The following is a 27,088-nucleotide window of genomic DNA, read 5'->3' as shown; positions in this document are numbered from 1 at the left end:
TTCGGTTCCTACCTGGGCGTTTCTGTTATTCCCAGTCTTTTCTGTTATAAACAGTACTGCATTGAATCACCTAATACATGTGTTATTTGTGAGTTTATCTGTATGGTAAATTCCCAGAAAAAAGGATTGCTAGGTTAAAAGAGAAAGTGCATTTGCTATTTTGATAGATAATTCCACACTGCTGCCTATTAAGGTTGTACTTATTTACGTGATCTCTGGGGATACGTAGGTGATATTTGGTATCTTTTGAGTAGTTTTAATTTGCAGTTTTCTAATTATGAGTGAAATTGAGCAGTTTTGCATGTGTTTAAGAACAATTTCTATGAGCTATGTATTCATAATCTTTGTTCATTTTGTATTGATTGTTGTCTTTTTATTGGTTTGGGTGGGGGGGGCTCTTTATGTCTTAGATATCCCTTTTCTGGATATGAGTTTCAAATTACTTTTACTAATTTCTCTCTTAATGTTGCTTATGGTGTGTTTCCCTGTCTGTCATTTAAACAAATAGGTTTCAGAGTTGCTCTCAGCCAGGCACAGCACTGTGTGTCCCATGTATGTGCTCTCATGTGATCCTTATGGTTGCCCTTTGAGGCGGTACTGTTTTACATTTGAGTGAACTGGGCCTTAGATGACATGACTTGCCAATATGTAGTAGAGTTGGGATTCAGACCCTTTTGGCTGACTGAGAAATTGGAACTTCTCAGGTATTAGTCTGCTCTTCTTAAAGTTGTGGTTCCCATTATTTTTCTTCATAGCAGTTTCAGCCTCTTCTCAACATGCCAGTTTGTAGGTGTTCACACTGACATCAAACTTCTGAAGCAGCACATTAGACAAAGCCCCGTGTGGTCACTGTTATCTTTTGAAGGCACAAAAAATATGGAATCCATTCAGGAGGTGCCATGTTGGAGATTGACGGGCTGCTCCTCTGTGTCTGCAGCATAGCCAGTGTCTCTCCAGTGTCCAGGGAGAGAAGCTGTTTCCTCATCAGCCCCAGATAAAGGGGTTGGCTTGTGTGGGAGGGGCAAGTGGACATTTCTTTAAATGGAACCACTGAGTGCAGCAAGATGTTTATGCTCTAAGAGATGCCTGGGGCTTGAGACCCCTGCCATTCCTCCAAGGAACAGTGCTTTGTTTCTCCCAGGCTCCCATCTCAGCCTCCCTTCTGGGCATGAGTTCAGTGAATAGAGCAGCAGGCAGAATCTCTTACACCACTTGTATTGTTTTTTTTCTTTTTCTTTTTGGTCCAAGATGGTGTCATTGAATTGGCATATGTTAAATGTAAATCTGTTGCAATTCCACTCTATAGTTTTTCAATTAAAACGAATTCTGGGGACTTCCTGGTGGTCCAATGGTTAAGACTCTAACTGTCCACTGCAGGGGCCATGGGTTCAGCCCCTGGTCGGGGAACTAAGATCCCACATGCCCTACGGTGTGGCCAAAAAAAAAAAAAAACTAATTCTGCATGGAGAATTTTTTTTTTTTTTTTTTTTTTTTTTTGCGATAAGCAGGCCTCTCACGTTGCAGAGCACAGGCTCTGGACGCACAGACTCAGCGGCCATGGCTCACGGGCCCAGCCGCTCCGCGGCATGTGGGATCCTCCCAGACCGGGGCACGAACCCGTGTTCCCTGCACTGGCAAGCGGACTCCCAACCACTGCGCCACCAGGGAAGCCCCTGCATGGAGAATTTTTATATGCATATATATAATTTCACAGTCGCTTTCAAAAGCTTGAAGATGACCCAACTCCTTGTTTTTATTTAATGTTTATTTAATATTTTCAACATTCTGATTCTTTAACAAGTTGAAAAGGAAGCTCTACTTTTACTGTAGTGAAATCAGCCAACTTTGTAAGTGCCAGACATGGGCTGTCCCTGAGCCCAGGGATTGAGAAGATGAGACATTAGTCAGAGTCTAATCAGTAGGCAGAAACCACACTGATAATTTGAACAGGGAAAATTCTACATAAAGAATTGTTAAAAAAAAATGAAAATAAAAAAATAAATTTAAAAAAATTAAAAAAAAAAAAAAGAATTGGTAACTAGTCAAAGAGGGCTAACCACTGAAAGAAGTAGGAGAAGACTGAGGGATATGGAAGCAGAAAATGTGGGAAGCAGCTACTACTTCCAGGGCAGACAGAAAGTGATCCAGGAACTAAGAGCTTAAATAAGCCACACCCTCCTCCCCCTCCCCCCCACCCCACCCCTCAAGACTGAGATTCAGCCCTTTGGAGAGTCGGCTCCCGGCTACCACAGGAACCTGTAGCCTCCTGTGGATAGAACACAGTCCAGAGCTGGTCTGTAGGAGTGACCCTTCAGGCAGCAGAAACACGTGCCAGAAGACATGGGACCTGCATCGCTGACTCCCTCCCCGTCTTCAGGTCTTTGCTCAGGGAGCTCATTTTCAGAGAGAACCTTTCCTGACCAGCTTGTTTAAACTTGCATCCCCACCTTGACACCATCCCTACCATATCCCCATCCCTGCCTGATGTCCTCATTGTTTAACATACTACATCTTAACTTAAGTAGGTTGTTTACTGTCTGTCTCTGCCACGGGAGCAGGGATTTTTGTCCAGCTTATTCACTGTTTATGCCACAGCATCAAGAACCATGCCTGGCACATAGTCAGAGCTCAGTGAATTCAGTACTGGCTGAATCATTATTAGGGTTAATCTTTATCATCTAATATAGATCAGAAACTGTTTGCCAGCCTCCTCATCAAGTGCGTGGTCCAGTTGGAATTGATACAGACCATTGACAACATCGTGTTCTACCCTGCAACGAGCAAAAAGGAAGATGCAGAGCACATGGTTGCTGCCCAGGTGAGAGTGGCCTGAAGAAGGGCATCTGACGGGAGGTTGTTCAGATGCAGTGGTGTGCTGGAGCCTGGTGAGACTGGCTTGCAAGAGCCCAGCATGCTCATTCCTCCCAGGCCCACATTCAGTGACAGGGTACTAGTAACTTAAAATTGGCCACGATGGGAGTATTTACACCACTGAAATCACCGAACGCTAAAAATCAGGCATTTTCTCCCCCCACCCTCACCGAGAGCCAGTTTACCAGCATACTACTACTCAGACTGCACCCCCCACCTTGGTGCTTCAAAAAAAATGTGTTATTAATCACAGGGACTATTCCTTATAATTGATACACAGTTTAACCATGAATCACTGGGAGGGAAAATATGTGGATAAAGGTACCAATTTTTCCTTCAGGAAGTGCACTTTTTTGTTTTCTATGTGCAACCTTTTATATATACGGTTTGCTTGGAAACAGAATTTGGTGTCCAAAAGTTGGACAGTAACCTTACACCATGGGTTGCAAACTTAAGTGCTTCAAGGGCTGGGAGATGCTGTGAGTGTGGGTGGCAGGCTGGGTGGAACAATGGGAACCACCGAGCTTGAGGCCCGCCAGAGCCCAGCCACCTCCAGCTCCAGGGGCAAGTTGCTGTCAGGTAGGTCAAGCTGGGATGGTCTTCCAGTTTTTCAAGAGGAGTCAGAAATCAAGATTTTTCTCATATAGGGCATCTCTTGTTTATTAAATACTATAATTATTGATCAACAAAAATACATCTGTTGGCCAGATCCAGCACAAAGGCTGTCCTTATTTGGTTTTTGGTTTTATTTTTTAAGTATACAACTCAGTGGCTTTAGTATATTCACAGAGTTGTGCAAATATCCCCACTGTCTAATTCCAGAATATTTTTTTAACATCTTTATTAGAGTATAATTGCTTTACATTGTTGTGTCAGTTGCTGCTGTATAACAAAATGAATCAGCTGTACGTATACACATATACGTATATCCCCATATCCCCTCCCTCTTGCGTCTCCCTCCCACCCTCCTATCCCACCCCTCTAGGTGGTCAGAAAGCACTGAGCTGATTTTCCTTTGCTATGCGGCTGATTCCCACTAGCTATCTATTTTACATTTGGTAGTGTAGATATGTCCATGCCACTCTCTCACTTCGTCTCAGCTTACCCTTCCCCCTCCCCATGTCCTCAAGTCCATTCTCTATGTCTGCACCAGAATATTTTTACCACTGCAAAAGGGAACGCCCTAAACATCAGTGTCACTCCCCACTCCCTCCTTGCCCCAGCCCTAGCAACCATTAATCTATTTTCTGTCTCTATGGATTTGTCTGATTCCGGATATTTCATATTACTGGAATCATATAATATGTGAGCTTTTGTGCCTGGCCTCTTAGCATAATGTTTTCCAGGTTCATCCGTATTGTGGCATGTATCAGTACTTCATTTTTATATATGGCTGAATAATATTCCATTGTATGGCTGTACCACATTTTGTCTATCCATTCATCAGTTGATGGACATTTAGGTTGTGTCCATTGTCTGGCTATTATGAATAACGCTGCAGTGAACATTTTTATACAAATTTTAATGTGCACATAAGTTTTTAATTCTCTTGAGTATATACCTAAGAGTGGAATTGCTGGGTCATATGGTAACTCAGTGTTTACCTTTTCTGAGGAATTGCCAGACTGTTTTCGAGAGCAGCTAGACTATTTTACGTTCCCATCAGCAATGTATGAAGGTTCCAGTTTCTTCACATCCTCACCAGTGGTTGTTATTGTCTTTTTTTTTTTAATTATTATAACCATCCCAGTGTGTGTGAAGTAATATCTCTTTGTGGTTTTGATTTCCATTTTCTAATGACTAATGATGTAGAGCATCTTTTGTGCTTGTTGGCCATTTGTATATCTTTGGAGAAATATCTATTCAAATACTTTGCCCAGTTTTAAGTTGGGTTCTTTCTATCTTTCTATCATTGAATTGTAAGAGTTTTTTATTTTTTGTGGTACGCGGGCCTCTCACTCCCGTGGCCTCTCCCGCCGCGGAGCACAGGCTCCGGACGCGCAGGCTCAGCGGCCATGGCTCATGGGCCCAGCCGCTCCGCGGCATGTGGGATCCTCCCAGACCGGGGCACGAACCTGTGTCCCCTGCATCGGCAGGCGGACTCTCAACCACTGCGCCACCAGGGAAGCCCAAGAGTTTTTATATATTCTAGTTATTAGTCTCTTATCAGATAGATGTATGATTTGACCTATTTTCTCCCATTTTGTACATTGTCTTTTCAATTTCTTGATGGTGTCCTTTGAAGCACAAAAGTTTTTAATTTTGATAAAGTCCAAGTTACTATTTTTTCTTTAGTTACTTGTACTTTTAAAGTTATTTCTGAGAAAGCATTGCCTAATTCAAGGTCACAAAGATTTAGACCTACATTTTCTTTTAAGAGTTTCATAATTTTAGCTCTTATTATTTAGATCTTTGATCCATTTTTGAGTTTGTTTATGTATATGATGGGAGATATGGGGTCTCCCTTCATTCTTTTGCATGTAGATGTTTAATTATCCCAGCACCATTTGATGTAAAGACTGTTTTTTCCCCACTGAATTGTTCTGATAGCCATGTTGCAAATCTCCTGACCATAAATATGAGGATTTATTTCTGGATTCTCAGTACTGTTCCACTGATCTATATGTCTCTCTTTATGCCAGTACCACACTGTCTTGATTACTGTAGTTTTGTAGTAAGTTCTGAAATAGAGAAGTATGAGTCTTCCAACTTTGTGCTTCTTTTTTCAAGTCTATTTTGGCTATTCCATGTCATTTACATCTCCATATGAATTTTAGGATCAGCTTGTCAGTTCCTGCAAAGATGTCAGTTGGAATTTTGATAAGGATTACATTGAATTTATAGATCAATTTGGGGAGTATTGCAAACTGTGCCCTTTTGTAACCTCTGGCTTCTAGGGAGGGTTGTGGTCTATTCCTAGAGGGCTCAACAAATATAAAATCCTTAATTATGGGGGCTTCCCTGGTGGCGCAGTGGTTGAGAGTCCGCCTGCCGATGCAGGGGACGCGGGTTCGTGCCCCAGTCCGGGAGGATCCCACATGCCGCGGAGCGGCTGGGCCTGTGAGCCATGGCCGCTGAGCCTGCGCGTCCGGAGCCTGTGCTCCGCAACGGGAGAGGCCACAACAGTGAGAGGCCCGCGTACCGCAAAAAAAAAAAATCCTTAATTATATCTAATAATCCCTAATTATTTTAGGCAACATGTTCAATAAAAATTTCTAGCATTCCATACCTATTTCTATGGTTTTTCCCTTCACATTTGAAAACACAGTTGTCAATCTTATTAAAGTTAATTAATCACCTGATGAGGCTAAAGATGCCACTTGGGCTTTGCTTAACAATTTCTTTCTTTCAGTGAGTATGTTTTGAGACTCACACCTTCTATCACGTGCACTACAGTTTGATTTTCTCATTTTCCAATTTCTTTATAAAATAAAAAGAGGACAGTGCAATCCTGTAGTGAAATAATTGGAGAAGTACAAACTCCTGTTCATGCAATGAAGGCAGTACTGACAAAACTGAAACTCTGGCCAGCAAAGCCTGCCGTCATGCAAGAGCTCAGCATATTCTTTCACCAGCCAGTGAGCAGAGTCTAAATGGAAAACATTTCCGGGTATTGAGGAATGAAGTGTACCTTATAGAGAGGAGGACTTCTGGAGAGTTATGATGATCTCTGTCTAATACCACAGTGTCCAAAACCATTCCATCTTCTTTACTTAGCTCTCTTATCCTCCCCTCTCTAGCAAGACACGCTGGATGCAGATATCCATATAGAGACAGAGGCCCAGGGCATGTATAAGTGCATGTCTTCCCAGCACCTCTTCAAGCTCTTAGACTGCTTGCAGGAGTCCCATTCATTCTCAAAGGCCTTCAACTCCAACTACGAGCAACGGACTGTCCTATGGCGAGCAGGTAAGGGAGGAAGCACAGCAGATGAGACAGGTGGTCACGCTGGTCACTGTCCTAAAACATTAAAGCCTTTGGAAAATTCCTGGCATGGTACACACAGCTGGAATAACTTACCAGATATTTCATGCTTGAGGGAGAGAGAAGGGAAATTTCATCCTAGTACCAGGAATATTGTCTGGCACACGGGAGACTCTCAGTAAGTATTTGATGGAAAAATGAATTGGGAGAGTTTAATTGATCTAGCAAGGGCAAGAAATTTTACATTAGGTTAAGATTGTACAGTTAGGGACTTCCCTGGTGGTCCAGTGGCTAAGCCTCCGCACTCCCAATGCAGGGGGCCCGGGTTCAATCCCTGGTTGGGGAACTAGATCCCACATGCATGCCGCAACTAAGAGCCTGCATGCCACAACTAAGAAGCCCGCATGCCACAACTAAAAGATTCCACATGCCTCAACTAAGACCCGGCGCAGCCTAAATAAATGTATGTAAAATTAAGTATGATGATGTAAAAAGTGTGGTCATCTAGGAGCAACAAAAGCATTCATACATTTTTTTGAGGCTTTTAGGGGTTTTCTCTCCCACCTGTACAAATAAATATATAAGTCCTGGAAGTGAGTGATATGTGTGTGTGTGTAGACACACATGTATGTGCAGGGGTGATGGTAGGAGTCTCATTTTGTGAACTGTGTACAAAAGTGATACTTTATATAATTCTTGTATCGTTACCAATTACTTGAATTTTCCACCCAAATGCCTGTTTTAATCCATAATTTTAAAATGTCATTTTTCTCTATATCTTTAAACGATCTAGGTATTTTATGTCTTTGCCTATAATAAGATTTTGCTTAGGGACTTCCCTGGTGGTCCAGTGGTTAGGACTCTGCACTTCTGCTGCAGGGGGCACAGGCTCGATCCCTGGTCAGGGAACTAAGATCCCACATGCTGCATGGCACGGCCAAAAAAAAAAGATTTTGCTTATAAGAATGGTTTACACATCTCTGTGGCAGATTGGTATTGCTTTGTTTAAGAAAACTGTTCTTCAGGGATGAGATACAGAGGAGAGGATACTTATGGAAGATTGTTCTGGCTGATGTGTGTGGGATGGATTGGCAGAGGGAGAAGAGATGACAGAGACGCACTGAGGAGCTATTTCAGGAGCTGCTGTGCAGTTTTCATCTAGGGCAGTGGTCCTTATTTTCAAATGATAAAATGCTCTAATGGAGGGTCTAATTTGGAAGGCTAGAAAAATAAAATAATTATCATGTTGGTTCTCAAAACAAAAACAAAACGTGTTCTTATATGTGGTTTGTGAAAAAAATCTAGCAAGTCAGAGACATTCTAGAATTCTTAAAAGCTGTTACACTTGAGAAGATGAAATGAATGGCTTCACCAGCCAGTGAGCAGAGTCTAAATGGAGAACAACTCAGGGTGTTGAGCAAAGTGTATCTTGTGGGGAGGATGAGATGTCAGGGCTGCCTCGTCTGGTATCACAATTGAGCCGTATTAAAAATGTGAGATCTTTCGGTATTTCCTAAAGTAACTCAATTAGTTTCCCACGTGATTTCTCAGCATTACCCTGGAAGTGTGCACTATTTATACGACTATATCTGATCTCCAGGTTTTAAGGGCAAGTCTAAACCCAACCTTCTAAAACAAGAAACCAGCAGCCTGGCCTGTTGTTTGAGGATCCTGTTTCGAATGTATGTCGATGAGAACCGCAGGGATTCCTGGGAAGAAATACAGCAGCGACTTTTAACGTAAGAAGAATGATTTCTGATTAAATTTCTTATCTGTAATACACAGATGCTTCATAACAATACTGTGATTTGAAAAGAGTAGGAGAAAAATACCTATATGCTGACACCCTCACCAACTGTTTTCCTTTTTGTTTTTTCATCCTATCTGGTTCTTCTATTTCACTTTTCTTAATGCCCTGAAGAGGGCAGGGCCTCATTTCTTCCATTCAATGTTGTTTAAAGCACAGAAACATAGGCAGGGAAAAGTGCTCTGAGCTCAGAGTCATCCAGCCTGGATTGAAGTCCTGACTGGGTCCTCTTTAGAGCACTGTCAGCTCTAACATCCCACCATTCCTTCTTCCCCAGAGGAACATATTAGAATCGTGTGGGTACCAGGATGTACTTACTTTGTGTGGAAATGCAGCAGTGGGCCGGCAGTGGATGGCATTGAGAGAGCCCCCTGCAAAGAACTAGATCTTTGCCACCCAGTTTCTTGGGCAACTGTGAGCAAGATGCTGTGTCTAAACCCCCTTTCGCTCCTTTAAGATTTGAAAACATTAACATGCAGTGCTGGCAAACACGAGATAAAGACACTCACTCTCCAATTTCTGGAAATCAGCGGGCATTATATATATATCAAGAGCCTTAAAGGGTTCAGTCTCTTTCTTTGACTCAGTAATCCACTGTTAGGGAATCAGCATTCCCACACAGAACATTCATTGCAGACTTACTTATAAAGAGAAAACACTTAAAGCAGCTCAGCTGTGGAATGGATAACTACATTGTGGTATATCCTACGATAGAATATTATGCAGCCTTTAAAAATGAAGTATTGGGGAGTTTCCTGGTGGCCTAGTGGTTAGGATTCCGGGCTTTCACTGCCGTGGCCCAGGTTCAATCCCTGGTCAAGGAACTGAGATCCCACAAGCTGCACAGCGTGGCCCCCAAAAAATAAAACTTTTTTTAAAATGAAGTTTTTTAAAAATAATTTTCCTTGATGTGGGAACATTCTCATAATACAAGTTTCACCACAAAAAAGCAGGATGTGAAACCATATATACTTGTGGTTTTTCAGTAATGTTTTTTAAAAATCACAGACAAAAAAACTGGAATATTTCCTATTCCAGAATATTGTTATGTGTCTCTTAGGATGATGGAATTATGGGAATTTTTTTCTCTTCTATAATTTTTTGCACTTTTCAGTCGTCTTGCAATGAGAATATATGACAAGTCATAAACAGAAAAATGAATTAATTAAAGAGGACATCAGCAGCTCATTTCAATTTACATCAAGCCCAAAAGAGAACTACCTACATAGTCTCATAAAGTTTCTCTAAAGGAGATACATAAATGTTTTTAGCACAACATGTTTTAAAAATAGCCGTTGTGTGCGACGTGGGAAAAGAAAGACAGTTCATGGTTAACTGTGGGTAACAGGCTCTTGTGCTGATTGTGCTGCAAACCCTGATTGAGCCACGTGCCAGGCCTGCACTGGACTAACGTTTAATGTACTTGCTTCATTTCATCTTCACAGCAGCCCCTTGAGTTTGGTACAGTTATTTATTCCCATTTTACAGCTGAGCAAACTGAGGCTCAGGGATTTGTTCAAGATGGCACAGCCAGAGCAGGTGTTCACTAAATACTCATTGCAAGAATAAAGAGTGCTTGGGACTTCCCTGACGGTCCAGTGGTTAAGACTCCATGCTTCCAGCATGGGCCATGGGATCAGTCCCTGGTTGGGGAACTAAGATCCCACATGCTGCACAGCGCAGCCAAAAGATTTTTTAAAAATAAATGAATAATAAAAGAATAAAGAGTTCTTCACTCCAGTGAAATGTGAGATGTTCCTCTTTTATTTGACATCGCCCCCTGCAACCCCCCTCTGATTCTTCTAGTGTGTGCAGCGAGGCGCTGGCCTATTTCATCACGGTGAACTCTGAAAGCCATCGGGAGGCGTGGACAAGTCTCCTGTTGTTACTTCTAACAAAAACCCTCAAAATAAACGATGAAAAGGTATAAACAAGTAATGTCTCCACAGGGATTTGGGTTGGCTTTTCATTGAGACTTTGAAGTAACTACTTTCCTCATTCTTCCAAGGATGGTTACATAACTAGCACCATTCTAGATGCATCAGAGAGAAGTTAATTAATTACAAACAATGGGCGCCTGGGGTTATTGGGGCTTTTTCTCTCAAAGAGCCTCAGTGGAGAAAGGCTGAAGTTGAAGCCAGGCAGGTTGCTGTTAAACAGCTACCGTAATTTTCAGTGTGGCTTTGTTGGAAGGGAGGGTTGAGATTGTGAAACACTGGTTTAGAACTGGAAACTTGATTTACTAAAATGAAAGTTGACTTTGGTAGCAAGGTTGTCCCCAAATAGTTTGTGTTAGGAGTTAAATATAATTAAAAGAAGTTTTAATTTACAAACTTTTTGCACTTATTTTCTAATAACCAGAAAAAACACCAATATTATTTGCAAGAAGTTCCAGGGTGAGATGAATACTTTTGAAAAACTAGTGCCAAAAAATAGTTCCATGTCTAATTTTCTCTCTCTGTTTCTCCCACCTCAAGTTTAAAGCACATGCTTCAATGTACTACCCCTACTTGTGTGAAATTATGCAGTTTGACCTGATTCCTGAGCTCCGAGCAGTTCTGCGGAAGTTCTTCCTAAGGATAGGTGTTGTGTATAAGATATGGATTCCAGAAGAGCCATCCCAGGTACCAGGGACCCCATCACCAGTATGGTAGCCCTGGCCCCTCCGGGCCACTGCTGCAGCTCTGCAGCACTATCACCTCGCCGCCTCTGCCTGGCACATCTCGGGAAGGGTCAGACCGTAGAAAGTCGGCATCCTGGAGCTCAGCGTGGCCTGGATAAAGATGGTTCCATCAGAGTCCCCGACTGAGGCATTGTGGTGTTTCCCTAAACGGTTGCGCACCCAGTTAACACAGTAGGTGGGGAGTCTGTCTCATCTCTGTCATTCCACTTTACCAGTTGAACTGCCTGTCACATCTGTCATTGCACTTGCCGTCATTCTCAAGCAAAGTCCCACGATTGGCTGTAGATGTTCTGTCAGAGGAAGTCGCTCTCCTTGAAGATACTGAGCATAGCTGTATAGGTTCGTGATTATTAGAGAGTATGTTAATAAAATTTCTTGTAACGGCTAAGTGCCACCTAAAATATGCTGGGATCTTTTGTTGTTTGAGTGTGCTAGAGAAGTTTGAGTGTTTTTGTCAGTTGTGAGTCAACTGTAGTTATATTAGTTTGGGGAAAGGTAGGGGGAAAAGGGTTGGGTTTTTTGGTTTTTTCTGTTTCGTTTATTAACGTCTGGGTGATTTTTAAAGCATTTGACAAAAAAGATATTACTGAGGATTTGATTGAAGGCAGAGTTTAGTAATTAAGTTAGAATTAAGAGCTTGCAAGTTTTAAAAAACAAATGTAGTGCCTCCTGGCTCTCCCTGTTTTAGTAACTGGGGGAGAAAAAGTCTATAGGAAAAAGTCAACAATTGAATGAAGATGATTAGTCTTCAATGAAGTAAGTATTTGTGGAGGGGTATTAAAATTTCCAGAATACATTGTCCATCTAATATATGAAGCAGTAACAAAGTGAAGTAGTAATTTAAGAGAATTAATTTATATCTGAGTAACCCTTTCCTTTGTACCTCGGGATAGTGAGTGTACCAGTGGCTAGTGTCCCTGCTTGGGCACAGTCCCCACGCAAGGTCCCCCCAGAGAGAGGGGCTGGGGGCTCTGCGTGAGAAGGGTGGCTCCTGTGAGCCTCCCCCAGCCACGTGTCATGGGTTGAACCCGAGCAGACCTGTGCTGTTGTGGGCCAGCACAGCTGACCATGACCTTGGCAGGAGATGGCCTGTGTTCAGTGCTTCCATTAATTTGAACCAAGGAGCTGAATTCTTTGGAAGGGTTAGATTCTGGGGTCCCTATCACGTTAATGACGGTGCAATACTCTCAGCTGCAGGAGAACTGAATTCTGGTGCAGCTTGTGTAAAAGCTGGCGGTCTAGGAATACAGCCCGAGGCCTGCAAGCAGTAGATTTGGGAGCTGAATTTTATTCTGAGTCAGTGAGAAAGAACACAGGCTTCATCTCTGCCCTCTCATCCCCTGCTCACCGAGAGCAGCACTCAGCGTTAGAAGCGTTGCAGAGTTATTAACGCGTGGAGACTGCTCCCTACGCCCTGTAGTCCTGTAAATTGGGTTGTATTGATGTCAACTCTGGTGCCTTAGAAGTTAGTAAGTTGGGAACCTATCTAAACAATCGGATAGTTTTTCTTTAGAGAGAAGGATTTCTGGTGCTTTTGTTTACTAAGAGACCGATTTCTTACATTTTTTGTGTTCTAACGGCCTTGAGCAATGTTTGGTTTTGGCCAGCTGTAGTACTCTGTCTACTTTCTTCTTTCCTCAAAAGTGTTTTAATTTCTCTACCAAAGAAAAAAAAGAGCAGGTTTAGGTTTTTACATTATTTACATACATGAGAGAAGAGGGGCTACGGAATTTAGCAGGAAAGGACCTGCTAAATATTTTACTGTGAATGGAAAAGGTTAGCACGTTTGACATCCTGGTCCTGGAATCCGTTACATCTTTACCCTGAAGCATGGACCCCACACGCTGAGACGTCCTCGCTGGTACTGTGGTGGTTACAGCCTCCGCAAGTCAGCCGTCTCCATTGACATTTGCACTAAAGGTATAAATGTGGAGCATGCGGGTTTGTTCATACTTACATTTTCTGTCCAGCTGCGTCCCTAGGTGGAGATTTTTCCTTTCCTTTTGAGGTTCTCATGTGATGTTTTCTTTACTGAATGTGACCGCAAGACTTCGCCCGTGTGTTCCTGCCTTGTCTTTCATTTTTGCCCCCTCTCGCAGAGTAGGAAATGTGTAAGCACGTTTTGTCACTTCCCGAAACATTCAGGTTTGAATTTCTTTTCAGCTGTGTTTTTTAAAAGATTCTATATTCTGAATAAGGCATTTGAATTGTACCAGCATAGACCTTTTAGAGACTGGATGTAAAACCATTTAGGGTGATTTTTCTTGTCGGTACAGAGGAAATCCCTTACTTCAGTAGTAAGTCATTCAACCTAAGTTCTCTTTTGTGATGAATCTATTCTAGCTCACGGTGAACATGGCTTGTGTCACTCACACACCAGTGAAAGGGGTGTGGTGACCCTGCAGCACTGGGCCAGGGGCCATTCATTCACAGGGTTATGGAGAAGAGCGACACATTTCCAAGGCCTTATTTCTTTCTCAGCATGCTTTAAGTGTTGATTTTTTGTGCTGAGTCTCTGGAGAAGTTTTTGTTTGTTACAGCACTGCTGCTTTGAGCAGTTTTGTTTTTCTTTGTTGTCCTTTAGGGAGATCACCAGCTTTGGCATCTTAACAACAAACGGTGGATGGGAAATTTTATTTCTAATATGCATCTTTACACCTCAAATACACCTTTTCCCTGTTACTCCTCACATACAAGCAAAGAACACACATAGTGGAAATTGTATAATAATATCTGGAAACAACATTTTCCTCTGAGAGGTGACTTTTGTACAAAATGCAAAAAAAAAAAAAAACCCCTAAACTTTCTTGTCATTCTTTTGTGATTATGGCTATACATTTAGTAGTCTTTATAGTTATTAAAGGAACCTGCTGACAAATGCAAGTATGGCCATCTCATTCAGACGTTTGTTGTTATGATGCAAATGGGTATTGGTTTAAATAGAAGCTGGATCCTTAATACTGCATTTTCTGAATTCTGTTTTAGTATTTGTGTTAAAGTAGATATAGCTTGAACTCATATGAAATCTTGGAGTTTTGCTATTGGCAGCTTTGTAGTTTGGGAAACAAAGAAACCAAAGCTGAATATTTAAAAGAATGACTATATATGGAAATCCTTGCTCTCAAAAAGAGACACTCATCAAAAGTGTAGTTTTTCTCAGTGTTCTAATTTTTAAAAAATTTTATCTGCATATTTGCATCAAATATTTCTTTATGTGCAAATGTATGTTTTACCTCCTTAAAAATGCCTAAAAGTTAGTTAATAGCTTCTTTTGTTTAATCTATACACGATGATTAAGTGCATTTAATATTGGTAATTTAATGAAAAGCATTCCTTGCCCAATGGATGTATACATTTTTGAAAGAATAAGCAGAATTATATAATACGAAATGCTATGTAAAGTTTTCTATGTAAAAATATTATGTATAATACTGTTAAAATAAATATCCCATGCTTTAATCAGGTGGTAAATCAATAAAGTTTTAAAAAGTAAAGCTGCTTTTAATGTAGTAATTAATGTATATCAAGCCATTATTTATATCAAACTTAATAATGTATATCAAGTTTTGGGTTAGTTTGTTCTTGTGGCAGGTATTGGTGGTCAAATTTGGTCTTTATGTTTAACTATTATAATTATTAATGGGAGAATATTAATTGTGGGTTTTAATTTTTTTAAGTAAAATTCCCTTCATTCACTGTCCTCCCCCCTGTGAAAGGGAAGAATATCCAGTTATGAGGTCATGAGAAGATTCTTATTTATCTCATTAATTAGTTTGACCAGTGGGTTAGTTCCCAAGAAAGACAGACATCTCCTCCTGCTGGCACTGAAGGCGAGATCGCAGAGGAAGACTCACAGGTAAGCCAAGTGGGCACTGAGCCGGACACGATTCTGAGGTTCACACGGGGAGCTGGCCTAGGAAGACAGTGAGCTCTAACCTTGCCTTTCCTGCCTCCAGGTGCAGAATCCACTCCTTCTGAAATATGTAAAGTTGTAAATCATGATTATATTTAAAATAATCCACTGCTGGGAATTCCCTGGCGATCCAGTGTTTAGGACTCCACACTTCCACTGCAGGGGGCATGCATTCGATCCCTAGTAGGGGAACTAAGATCCCACGTGCCACGCGGCACGGCCAGAAAAAAAAAAAAAAAAAATCCACTGGTGAAATTGACTAATACATGGTTGTCTTTATTAATTCACTGGTATAAAACATCTCTCTCTGGTGCCACATTTCAGGTGCTTCCAGGGAAGAACAAAGGGACAGTGCTTTCTTTTGGAAAAGTTTTCTGAAGTGTCTTTATCTCTGCAGAGCAGATAGTGCCTGAGTTTTATCTAGAGCAGTGGTTTTCAACCTGCTGTCAACCAGTGGTTTTCAGTTCTGCCCCCAGGGAACACGGGGGACACTTGGCAAGGTCTGAAGACATGTTTGGTTGTCACAACGGGGTGGGAGTGGCTGTGCTACTGGCATCTAGTGAGTAGAGGCTAACAAACAGCCCGACCCCCTGCCCCACAAGGAATAACCCAGCCCCAATGTCAGTAGTGCCAAGGTTGAAACACCCTGAACTAAAGTGACTTCTTTCTTCTGAGTAACAGGGCTCCTTCAGCATGTGTTACAGGACCTAAAAGTCCCTTTGTGGCAGATACTTTCAGCTTTCTTTGGCCTTCCTGTTAAAAAAAAAAGTCTCTTCTGCTCGCCCCTACGGAGGGCATGCTGAGGTCACTGGTTAGGGAAGGGCCAGCTCCACCTTACTTCAAGTGCTACTTATTTAAGCTTTTTTTAAAATTAATTTTTATTGGAGTATAGTTGCTTTACAATGTTCTGTTAGTTTCTACCGTACAGCAAAGTGAATCGGTCATACGTACACATATATCCACTCTTTTTTAGATTTCCTTCCCATTTAGGTTACCACAGAGCATTGAGTAGAGTTCCCTGTGCTATACAGTAGGTTCTCATTAGTTATCTGTTTTATGCATAGTAGTGTATGTGTGTCAGTCCCAGTCTCCCAATTCATCCCACCCCCCCCCAAGCATTTTGAAAGGTAATTTTAGCATCATTCTGCATTTGTACCCTGCCAACAGACTGGAACACATTTTAGGCAAAAGTACGTTTCCTTTTTCAGAGGACCAGAGTGGTTCCCCGGAATTTTTGCAAACCTGTGTAACATGCCTGTTGTCCAGTTTAAGAAATCTAAGTTGTCCTTGGGTTAGTGATTTGTATCACATCTTAGGAGCGTCCAGCTCAGTAAATGCAGCTGCATGCCCACAGCGAGAGGAGGAGGGACAGGGACGGGGACTCCCCAAGGCTTCCGGCAAAAACGATTTCAGTATTTTTTAAAATGCCTATTTCTAGACACAAGCCAACCTTATCTGGTACTCAACTGACGACTGAGCCTCGGAGGATAATTTTATATAATAGTCAATTTTCATCTTTCCCAGAGACTCCCAGTCTTTACATGAAGCTTGTATAGCCTTGTCTCCTTTAACCTAGTTCAGATTTGCCTTAAGAATTTATCTTGATTTATGTCCAAGAAATACCCATATGTTCTAATAAACTCCTTAGCTTGAGTGAATTTGAGCTTAAATAATGGCATATTGATTTCCTTCTCCAGAGTGCATGGGTTTCTGAGAAGAGCCAAGCACCATGCTGTAGGAGAGGCCAGTGGTCAGATCATGGAAGCTGGAAGGAAGAATTCTTTTGTTCTGTTTTTTTTCATATCTTTTTTTTTTTTTTTGGAGTATAGTTGCTTCACAATATTGTGTTTATACTGTACAGCAAAGTGAATCAGCTATACCTACAATCCCACTACTGGGCATATACCCAGAGAAAACCATAATTCAAAAAGACACATGCACCCCAGTGTTCATTGCAGCAGCTATTTACAGTAGCCAGGATGTGGAAGCAACCTAAATGTCCATCAATAGAGGAATGGATAAAGAAGATGTGGTACATATATACAATAGAATATTACTCAGCCATAAAAAGGAACGAAATTGGGTCATTTGTAGAGACATGGATGGACCTAGAGACTGTCATATACAGAATGAAGTAAGTCAGAAAGAGAAAAACAAATATCGTATATTAATGCATATATGTGGAATCTGAAAAAATTGACATAGCCATCTTATTTACAAAGCAGAAATAGAGACACAGATGTAGAGAACAAACATATGGATACCGAGGGGGAAAGTGGGGTGGTGGGATGAACTGGGAGATTGGAATTTACATATATACACTATTGATACTATATATAAAATAGATAACTAATGAGAACCTATTGTATAGCACAGGAACTCTACTCAGTGCTCTGTGGTGACCTAAATGAGAAGGAAATCCAAAAAAGGAAGAACTCTTTGTGTAGAAGGATTTGTGCTAACTTTCTGCCCTTTCGGGGTATTAGCACTGAGCAGGCTATCAATGTCATTCATTCATTAACATTAATGATGTTAATTAACATCATTTTTTAATTTATTTACTTATTTTTGGCTGCGTTGGGTCGTTGGGTCTCTTGCTGCGCGCGGGCTTTCTCTAGTTGCGGCGAGCGGGGGCTACTCTTCGTTGCGGTGTGCAGGCTTCTCATTGCAGTGGTTTCTCTTGTTGCGGAGCATGGGCTCTAGGTACACAGGCTTCAGTAGCTGTGGCACGCAGGTTCAGTAGTTGTGGCTCACGGGCTCTAGAGCGCAGGCTCAGTAGCTGTGGCGCACGGGCTTAGTTGCTCCGCGGCATGTGGGATCTTCCTGGACCAGGGCTCGAACCCGTGTCCCCTGCATTGGCAGGTGGATTCTTAACCACTGTGCCACCAGGGAAATCCCAACATCATTAACATTTATTGATGTTTACAGCACTCCAGACACCTTACTAAGTGCTTTGCCTACAGGAAGTCCTTTAAACCTCACCACAACCATATGATGAAGGTCGCGGCATTAGATGAAGACACTGAGGCCCAAGAGGCCCACCGAGGCGGGGAATCACACCGTTGGGAAGTGGCAGAGCTGGGATTCTGACCCAGACTCTGTCTTCAGAGTACACACACCAACCACACTGCATCTCACTGCGCCGGTTGATGTGGTGGATGAGATGGGAAACCCAGCAGGGCGTCCAGCAGAACACAGTCCTGGTCTCTGAGGAGCTGATGTTCCAAGGCCTCTGTTTGTTAAGTTTAACTGCTTGGATATTACAAACACCTGAGTTAGAAACAATCATTATCAGATTTCTTACACTACCTTGGTAGGGCTATACCCTCAGAGCCTTTCCAGGCTAGCACAGACATTCAGAAGTCGAGGAAAGGAACGGTGACTGGCAGAGAAGATGTAAGAGGAAGCGAGCAGATGCCGAGGTTGGGCCAGTAAGCGCTTGTGGTTTGTGCCTTCATTTTTCCACTTTAATACACACCTTAAACATCACCAATTTGTAAATGCTGAAGAGGGTGTGGAGAAAAGGGAACCCTCTTATGTTGTTGGTAGGAATGTAAATTGGTGCAGCCACTATGGAGAACAGTATGGGGGTTCCTTAAAAAACTTAAGACAGAGTTACCATGTGATCCAGCAATCCCACTCCTGGGCATATATCCAGAAAAGACAAAACCTCTAATTCAAAAAGATACATGCACCCCAAATGTTCACAGCAGCCCTATTTACAATAGCCAAGACACGGAAGCAACCTAAGTGTCTATCAACAGATGAATGGATAAAGAAGACGTGTGTGTGTGTGTGTGTGTGTGTGTATATATATATATATATATATATATGTGTGTGTATATATATATATGTGTATATATATATATGTGTGTATATATATATATATAGGAATATTAGCCATAAAAAGGAATGAAATAATGCCATTTGCAGCAACATGGATGAACCTAGAGATTATCATACCAAGTGAAGTAAGTCACACAGAAAAAGGCAAATATCATATGATATCGCTTATATGTGGAATCTAAAAAAAATTATACAAATGAACTTATTTACAATAGAGAAATAGACTCACAAACATAGAAAACAAACTTACGGTTATCAAAGGGGAAAGGTGGGGAGGGAGGGATAATTTAGGAGTTTGGGATTAACACACTACTATATGTAAAACAGATAAACAATAAGGACCTACTGTATAACACAGGGGACTACATTCAAGATCTTATAATAACCGATAATGGAAAAGAACGTGAAAAAGATATTTATATAGATATAGATATTTATAGATATAGATATCTGAATCACTTTGCTGTACACCTGAAACTAACAACATTGTAAATCAACTATACTCCAATTTTTTTAAAAAAGGCACGAATTCGTGACTTCTTTAGAGTCCCACACTTGCTCCTGCCTCAGGGCCTTTGCCCCTGCTGTTCCTCTGCCTGGAAGGCGCTTTCTCTAGATTGCTTCATGGCTAGTTCCTCCTCCTGGGTTCCACCGAAACACTAACTCCTTGTGCCTTCTTGGTGTCCTCCTCAGAGCTCACCACCATCTGTAATGATCTGTTTGATACGTCTCCCCCCACTGAAATGGGGGAATGGAGTGGGGACAGGAACCAGGGTTGTTTTGTTTATGACGGTCTCACCAACCAGAACACAGTACCAGGTATAAAATTCAGTGAATTTTTGGTGAAAGAATGTAGGGATTTTCAAAATGTTTTTTTAGTTCTTTTATTTATTTTTAATTTAATTTATTTATTTTTGGCTGTGTTGGGTCTTCGTTGCTGCGCGCGGGCTTTCTCTAGTTGCGGTGAGTGGGGGCTACTCTTCGTTGTGGTGCGTGGGCTTCTCATTGCAGTGGCTTGTTGCGGGGCATGGGCTCTAGGTGCACGGGCTTCAGTAGTTGTGGCACACGGGCTCAGTAGTTGTGGCTCACGGGCTCTAGAGTGCAGGCTCAGTAGATGTGGCGCACGGGCTTAGTGGCTCCACGGCATGTGGGATCTTCCCAGACCAGGGCTTGAACCCGTGTCCCCTGCATTGGTAGGCAGATTAACCACTGCACCACCAGGGAAGCCCCGGGATTTTTTTTTTTTAAGTGGAAATTCTAGGGTGATCATGGGACAGTTCACAAACCCAGATAGGAATTTGGTAATTTCCTGTGCTTTCTTGAGTTGCTGGCAATTCCACTCTCCATTTGCCTTGCTCAGCTTGAAGAGGAAGCTGCCACCCAAAGACCCCACTTGCCCTCTATACCTGCCATGGTGGAAATTAGCACTAGGTACCTGCTTCCCCTGAGAGCATTCAGGAAGATGCTCAGTCCTCAACTCCAAAGGTGCCCAAAGGGCTCTGGTTTGAAACTCCACACTCCCTGGATTCTTGCCGGCCTCACTTCCCCCTTCCTCTCCACCAAAGGAGGTGAGAAAGAGAACTTCATTTCTTCTGTTAGTCTTCCCTGTTGATCATTTGATATGCTCTTTGCCATTTCAGCCATTGTTCAGCCTTTTTTTTTTTTTCCATTTCTGTGATAGCACCAGAGCAGTGATCAAATAGTGATCATTTACTGGATTTTTAATGTGCGAGGCATTTGTTCTGCATATATTATCCCCTTTAATCCTCACAACCACTCCATAAGGACATAAGATAGCTACCATCATCACACCCCCTTTTTTTTTTTTTTTTGGCTATGCAGCTTGTGGGATCTTAGTTCCCCAACCAGGGATCAAACCACTGGGCCGCCAGGGAATTCCCATCACACCCCATTTTTTAACATGGGGCTCAGAGAGTTCAAGGAACTTGCCTAAGGCCACACAGCTAGATTTGACGCCCTGCAGTCTGGCTCTAGAGCCTGCCTCTTAACCACTGCTGCACACCACTTATCAGTGCTTGTGAGAGCCGTCACCTCCTGTCCGCATGCCTCTCCTCCACTACACCTTTTTTTGGGGAGGTGGCGGGGGGCCATGTGGCTTGCGGGATCCTAGTTCCCTGACCAGAGATCAAACCCCGGGCCCTTGGCAGTGAAAGCTCAGAGTCCTATCTACTGGACTCCCAGGGAATTCCCTCCACTGCATCATTGATGCTCCCTTCAGTCCCTCCCTAAGGAGGGATCTCACACAAGGGAAGGGCTATTTAATGTGCTGGAGAGCAGACGGATGGACGTATTGATAGATCATTGTGGCACTGGCTCCAGAGGGCAGAGAGCACAGCCCACTACTGACATCTGCTGGCTGTGGGGCAGAAATACAACCGTGGGCTCATGCAGTTAAGTCTACATATTTCAAAGTTATATGTCAAGCTATAAGCTTTCGAATAAAACAGACCCTAACCTCCTTCCTTGATAAATACCTTTGTAATACCTGCAAGTCCAGGTTCAAAAGTTGAATTCTCAGGCTCCCCAGAGTTCCCCATGCCAGAACAGAGCAGTGGGGGGAGAATTGGCCTTTGTCCTGCACCCTTTCTCCTCCCACCTCAAGCCTCAACTTGCACCACAGGGCTTTGAATGTGTGTGTGGATATCCAGCTCTGTCCAAACCCGCTGCAGGGGCTTCCCTGGTGGCACAGTGGTTAAGAATCCTCCTGCCAGTGCAGGGGACACAGGTTCGAGCCCTGGTCCGGGAAGATCCTACATGCCGCGGAGCAGCTAGGCCCGTGCGCCTAGAGCCCGTGCTCCGCAAGGAGGAGTAGCCCCCGTTCGCCGCAACTAGAGAAAGCCCGTGTGCAGTAACGAAGACCCAACGCAACCAAAAATAAATAAATTTATTTTTTTAAAAAAACAGCTGCAAACACGCTGCCTCCCAGTCACACTTCCAGCTTAGAGGCGCTCACGCCAGCTGTGTATTTGCTCTCAGAAGTAACCCAGGCAAGAGATTTCCAGAGACCCTGGAAGAGAGCTCAGGGCCTGAGGGTGGGGACTTCCCGGGTCCTGCACGACTGGAATGTGGTCTGAAAGGGGGTGGCACAGGTTTGGGTGAGCACGGAAGGGAACCCACTTGGCCTGTGGACCCCTGGCCTGTGGGCAGGGAGTGGCTGGAGGAGGGCCAGCGTGGAGTCCTCTAAGGCACAGTGGCCAAGGTCCAAAGGCTTGCCCAGCTCTAAAGTAGCACACCTGGGAAGACAGAGGACTGGGGACAATGGGAGGGCGTCAAGAATACACTCCCACCGGTCACAACAAATGGTCATAACAGCTAACACTGTTGGGCGCTGTTTCCCCGGTGCCCTTCTGTGGGCTTCATATATATTGGCTCTTTGATCCTCACTACCACCCTGAGGCAAAATAACATTATTACCCGGATGTTAGAGATTAGGCAACCAAGTTATAAGTAACTTGCCCAGTGTCACACAGATGGCATTGGGGTCTTAACCTCGGTAGTCTGGCTCAAATCCATGTACTTAACTAGCATGATACAAAAGGATGAAAGAATTCTGGCAATAAAGGGATGCTGAAAGATATGTCAGTTGTATCTCAAGGACTTCCCTGGTGGCGCAGTGGTTAAGAATCCGCCTGCTAATGCAGGGGACACGGGTTTGAGCCCTGGTCCAGGAAGACCCGCATGCCACGGAGCAACTAAGCCCGAGCGCCACAACTACTGAGCCCACATGCCTAGAGCCTGTGCTCCGCAACAAGAGAAGCCACCGCAATGAGAAGCCTGCGCACCGCAACGAAGAGTAGCCCCCGCTCACCGCAACTAGAGAAAGCCCGCGCGCAGCAATGAAGACCCAACACAGCCAAAAATAAATGAATGAATACATTTATTTTAAAAAATTATATCTCAATAAAATGGGGAGGGGAAGAGCCAGGAAATTGTTAACAGAAAGAAAGTAGGTCCAACCGTACTGATACCAGACAAGAATTGGAAGAGGAAAGCTTTGAAAGGGCCAAAGAGGAATATTTCACATTATCAAATGGTAGGCTTCATCAGGAAGAAAGGGCAGGAACCCTTTATCCACCTAACAGCTTCAAACTATAAATCAAAAGCTGACTGAAGTACCCTTTAACAATGACAAAGCCAGAACCACGATTGGAGACTCACACGCCTCTCAGAGAACATCAGATAAAGAACATTTAAAAAATAATAACATAAAGGGCTTAAATATTCAATATATTATCTACAGCTAATGTCCTGATTAGTGAAAGACCAAAAGCTGTTTGTACCATGTGAATTTTCTACCATGTGCACAAGAAAGAAAGGTGCCTCCGTTTAAAAAAAGGTAAGAAACAGCAATCTGACACGTCTCAATTTTAGCTGTCAACACTTTTCTGCATCTCAGCTGGGCTTTAAAAGTGAGATAGAACCAAAAGAAGACTTCTTCTTTCCAAGCACAGCCAGATGTGTCCATGGCCTTCTGAATCCAAATAAAATGTAAGAGTATCTTCCTTTTTTCAGAAAATCTTTCCATACAGTATATGCATTGTTTTATCAGGGTTTGGAAAGAAAGAAAACTACATGCATACTCAGTTCCAGCTCCTGAAAATGGCTGAATTATTTTCCTTGGTTTCCAGCACAGCAGCAGTTGTGGGAAACCTAAGAGTGTGTGTACGTGGCAGGAGGGAGGATGGGGATACCCAGGGAATCTTCATGGATCCCCCACGCCCCACAGAGGATGGAGAGAGAGGACCCACGAGCCTTTCTGTGGCCCTCACCCCTGTAGTTCTTGAGGCTGCTACGCGTGAGGGGAGAGCGCCCCGCTGGGGCCATGTCCACAGACAGGATAACCTGGGCACATCTTGAGGGCTTCCTACAGAAACGGGCAGTGATGCTAGGCAGACACAAGATGCCAGCCAGCTTCCTTCCTGATTGGCTCTCGGAGATGAAAAACTGTTAAGTCATCAGGGTTGCTCTCCCCAGGACTAGAGGAAGATGTCCAGGAAAGCAGACTAGTATGATCAAGATGATTGCTTATACTGTTGCTGCGATGATGAAAATATATCTTTTCCACCAGTGTCCTAATAATGTACACCTTTCTCAATGGACTTCACCTATTTATATAGGGCATTGAATTCAACACTCAACAAATATTTATTGAACAGCTACGCTGTGCTAGGTGCTGGGGGTATAGCTGTAAATAAGAGAAAGTCCTTGTTTTAATAGCGTCCTTAGGCAGGTGTGGGAGGGACAATTGAAAAAGACAATTGGGGACTTCCCGGCAGTCCAGTGGTTAAGACTCCGGCCTCTTAACGCAAGGGCCACAGGTTCGGTCCCTGGTTGGGGAACTAAGATCCCGCATGCTTCACAGCGCGGCCAAAAAAAAAAAAAAAAAAAAGGAGACAATTGCAGGGAGTGATAAATGCTGTGAAGAAGATGATATAATGGAGGTAGGGCTGTCAGATAAAATACAGGACACTTGATTCAATGTGAATTTCAGATAAACACTATGATTTTTTTAGTGTAACTATGTCCCATGCGATATTTATACTAAAAAATCATGCATTGCTTTTCTGAAATTCACATTGCACCAGGTGTCCTGTATTTCGTTTGCTAAATCTGGCAACCCTAAATGTCTTGTTATTGGGTGGTGAGGAGTGGGTAATTTCGTTTGGAAAAGAGTGGAAGGCCTCTTTGAGGAGGTGACATTTGAGCTGGAATCTGAAGGTGCAGAAAAGCCAGTCTTTCAAGGATCTAGAAGGGCCTTCCAGACAAAGAGGGAAGAGCATGTAGGAATGAGGTAGGAATAAGCTTGGAGCTTGGAAGAACAGAAAGGAAGGTAGGGTGGCTGAGCTGAGTGAGGGTGGAGGGAAGCAGAAAGGAAGGTGATGAGTCAAACGGGTTGGCAGGAGTCAGATCTTGTGGGGTTTGTGGACTATGACGAGAGAGGTTGAGTAACTTTACCAAAAACTTACAACTACAACCCTTCTACTCAAACAGAGCAACTTTTTACATTTTATACATAGGAGTTGCTTTTACATGTCTGTAGCCAGGGTGCAGTCAAAGATAAACACAGCCAGACATTGTTAAAGTGGTAAAAACAGATTTTGTTCTGTAATTACTGGTGGGGAAAGAGCTGAGCTCATTCTGGACTTGTGCGGAGGTGATTGGATGTTTTAAAAGGAGAATGAGGGAGTAAGGAAAGAACAGAGGCTCAAGTGAAAAGTTAGAGAGTTGGTCAGTGTAAATGTGATGAGGCCAGCAGTGTCTGCTAGCTGGGAATTACCAAAGTTAGGCTTCTAGCCTCCCACAGAGACTGGGAGACAGAGACCCTACCTTCCTGATGATTACATTTCAAAGGAAGGGCTTTCAGGTCCTTAAGAAAGACATTGCTGAAGTGTAGGAGATACGTATACCTCTCAAAAGGACAGAGGAAGGAGTTCACAATTGTAAGCCCTTTTCAGTAAATGCTTTAAGAAAGGGAGGCTGGAGCCCATCCTCAGATCTTGGTTAGAAAAAAACAGTAAATTCTCCTGGTGGCACTGAGTTTTCTCAGGCAGTCGTGAGGGGGTGGGGACACTGGGGTCACCCTAGGGACACAGCCTTGTGTTGCTAGAAGCCATGTTCGAGATTGGTCAGCGCTTAGTGTAGAAGTTTGGACGGAGTCACCACGGGCTGAGAGCTCTGCTGTCCTCAGTGCCTATATCCTTTTGTTCATATATTTGTTTCCTCGAATGATGACCAAATAGCATGACTTTCAGTCCCAGAAGTAGCAAGCTAGCAATTCCAAGGGATGGGCTCTGAGGGGAGACAGCTGAGCCTCTTGAGGGAGGCAGAGGAGGTGGCCAAAACTGAGGGTTGGGATTTCCATAAGTCACCATTGGTTCCTCTTTCCCACACTCAGTGTGACATAAGATCCTATGGGCTCTAGCTCTAAAATATATCCTGAAGCTGTCCACTTCTCTCCACGTGCACTGCTATTCACCCTAGTCCAGGCCTAACGTCTCTTTCCTGGATGCCTCCAGCAGCTTCCTCACTGGTCTCCCTGCTTCAAGGTCTTTCCCCCATACAGTCCAAGCAGCAACTGGTGGACCTTTTAAAATATAAATTTGGTGGTCATCCTGTAATGGGTGCACTTAAGACATAACACTGGCTTAAGAGGCCTGCATCATCTGGCCCCTGCCGACCTAACTTCATCTCCTGCCATGCTCCACTTTATTTTTTAAGCCCCAGCCTAGCCCAGTCCTGCCTCAGAGCCTTTGCTATTAGCATCCCCTCCTCCTGGAACGGTCTGCAGGCTGATCCACAGCTGTCTCCTTGTTGAAATTCAAGTCAATTGTCACTTGTTTAGGGGTCTCCTCTGGCCATCCCACTGACATTCTACGTCACTGCTGCCACATCATTCTGTTTTTAAATCCTATGAGAAGACTCATAGCACTTACCAAATTTGAAATTATCTTGTTTATTCCGTTCCTCCCTCTAAAACATAAGCTCCATGAGGGGCAGGCAGTTTTCTTCGATTGGAGACGCTTTGGACATGACTTTGGGCAGTTCGTTCAACAGTTACATAAGACCTACTAGGTGCCTGACATCAAAATAGGCCACAATGCAGCGGCCACTCGCCAAATCTGTGCTCGTCTCAGAATCGGCATTGTGATGTCCGATGGAGCGTTCAAAGCCAAAGGGCAGGGCTTCCCTGGTGGCGCAGTGCAGGGGACACGGGTTCGTACCCCGGTCCGGGAGGATCCCACGTGCCGCGGAGCGGCTGCGCCCGTGAGCCATGGCCGCTGAGCCTGCGTGTCCGGAGCCTGTGCTCCGCAGCGGGGGAGGCCACAGCAGTGAGAAGCCTGCGTACCGCAAAAAAAAAAAAAAAAAAAAAAAAAAAAGCCAAAGGGCATTGTCGCTTGTGACGTCAGCACACACAGAGCGGGGCCGCGATTGGCGATTCCAGCCGAGGTGGAGCCGAGCGCCCTCGGCCCCGCCCCTTGCCTCGGCCCCGCTCACGCATGCGCCCCGACCACAGCCTCGCCGC

At 43.5% G+C, this 27,088-nt stretch overlaps 1 protein-coding gene and 1 non-coding gene across 3 annotated transcripts in view; both read left to right on the top strand.

The window, feature by feature from the left end:
* Positions 1 to 14,745, top strand: part of ARFGEF2 (ADP ribosylation factor guanine nucleotide exchange factor 2) — a 99,800-nt gene extending 85,055 nt beyond the window's left edge. For both annotated transcript variants that reach the window (XM_060122518.1, XM_060122517.1), the window contains 5 exons: positions 2,688 to 2,818; positions 6,612 to 6,780; positions 8,396 to 8,534; positions 10,409 to 10,526; positions 11,080 to 14,745. In XM_060122518.1, the coding sequence (XP_059978501.1) occupies positions 2,688 to 2,818; positions 6,612 to 6,780; positions 8,396 to 8,534; positions 10,409 to 10,526; positions 11,080 to 11,256 (734 nt within the window). In that variant the 3' untranslated portion in view covers positions 11,257 to 14,745. The remainder of the gene's footprint in view (positions 1 to 2,687; positions 2,819 to 6,611; positions 6,781 to 8,395; positions 8,535 to 10,408; positions 10,527 to 11,079) is intronic.
* TRNAR-UCU (transfer RNA arginine (anticodon UCU)) lies at positions 7,632 to 7,704 on the top strand. The gene has a single exon. It is a non-coding gene; the product is annotated as a tRNA-Arg (tRNA).
* Positions 14,746 to 27,088: the final 12,343 nt, after the last annotated feature.

This window comes from Lagenorhynchus albirostris, chromosome 15, assembly GCF_949774975.1.
Source record: "Lagenorhynchus albirostris chromosome 15, mLagAlb1.1, whole genome shotgun sequence".
Lineage (NCBI taxonomy): Eukaryota > Metazoa > Chordata > Mammalia > Artiodactyla > Delphinidae > Lagenorhynchus > Lagenorhynchus albirostris.
The sequence above is the reverse complement of the archived record's forward strand: the minus strand, read 5'-3'. Positions and strand labels throughout refer to the sequence as shown.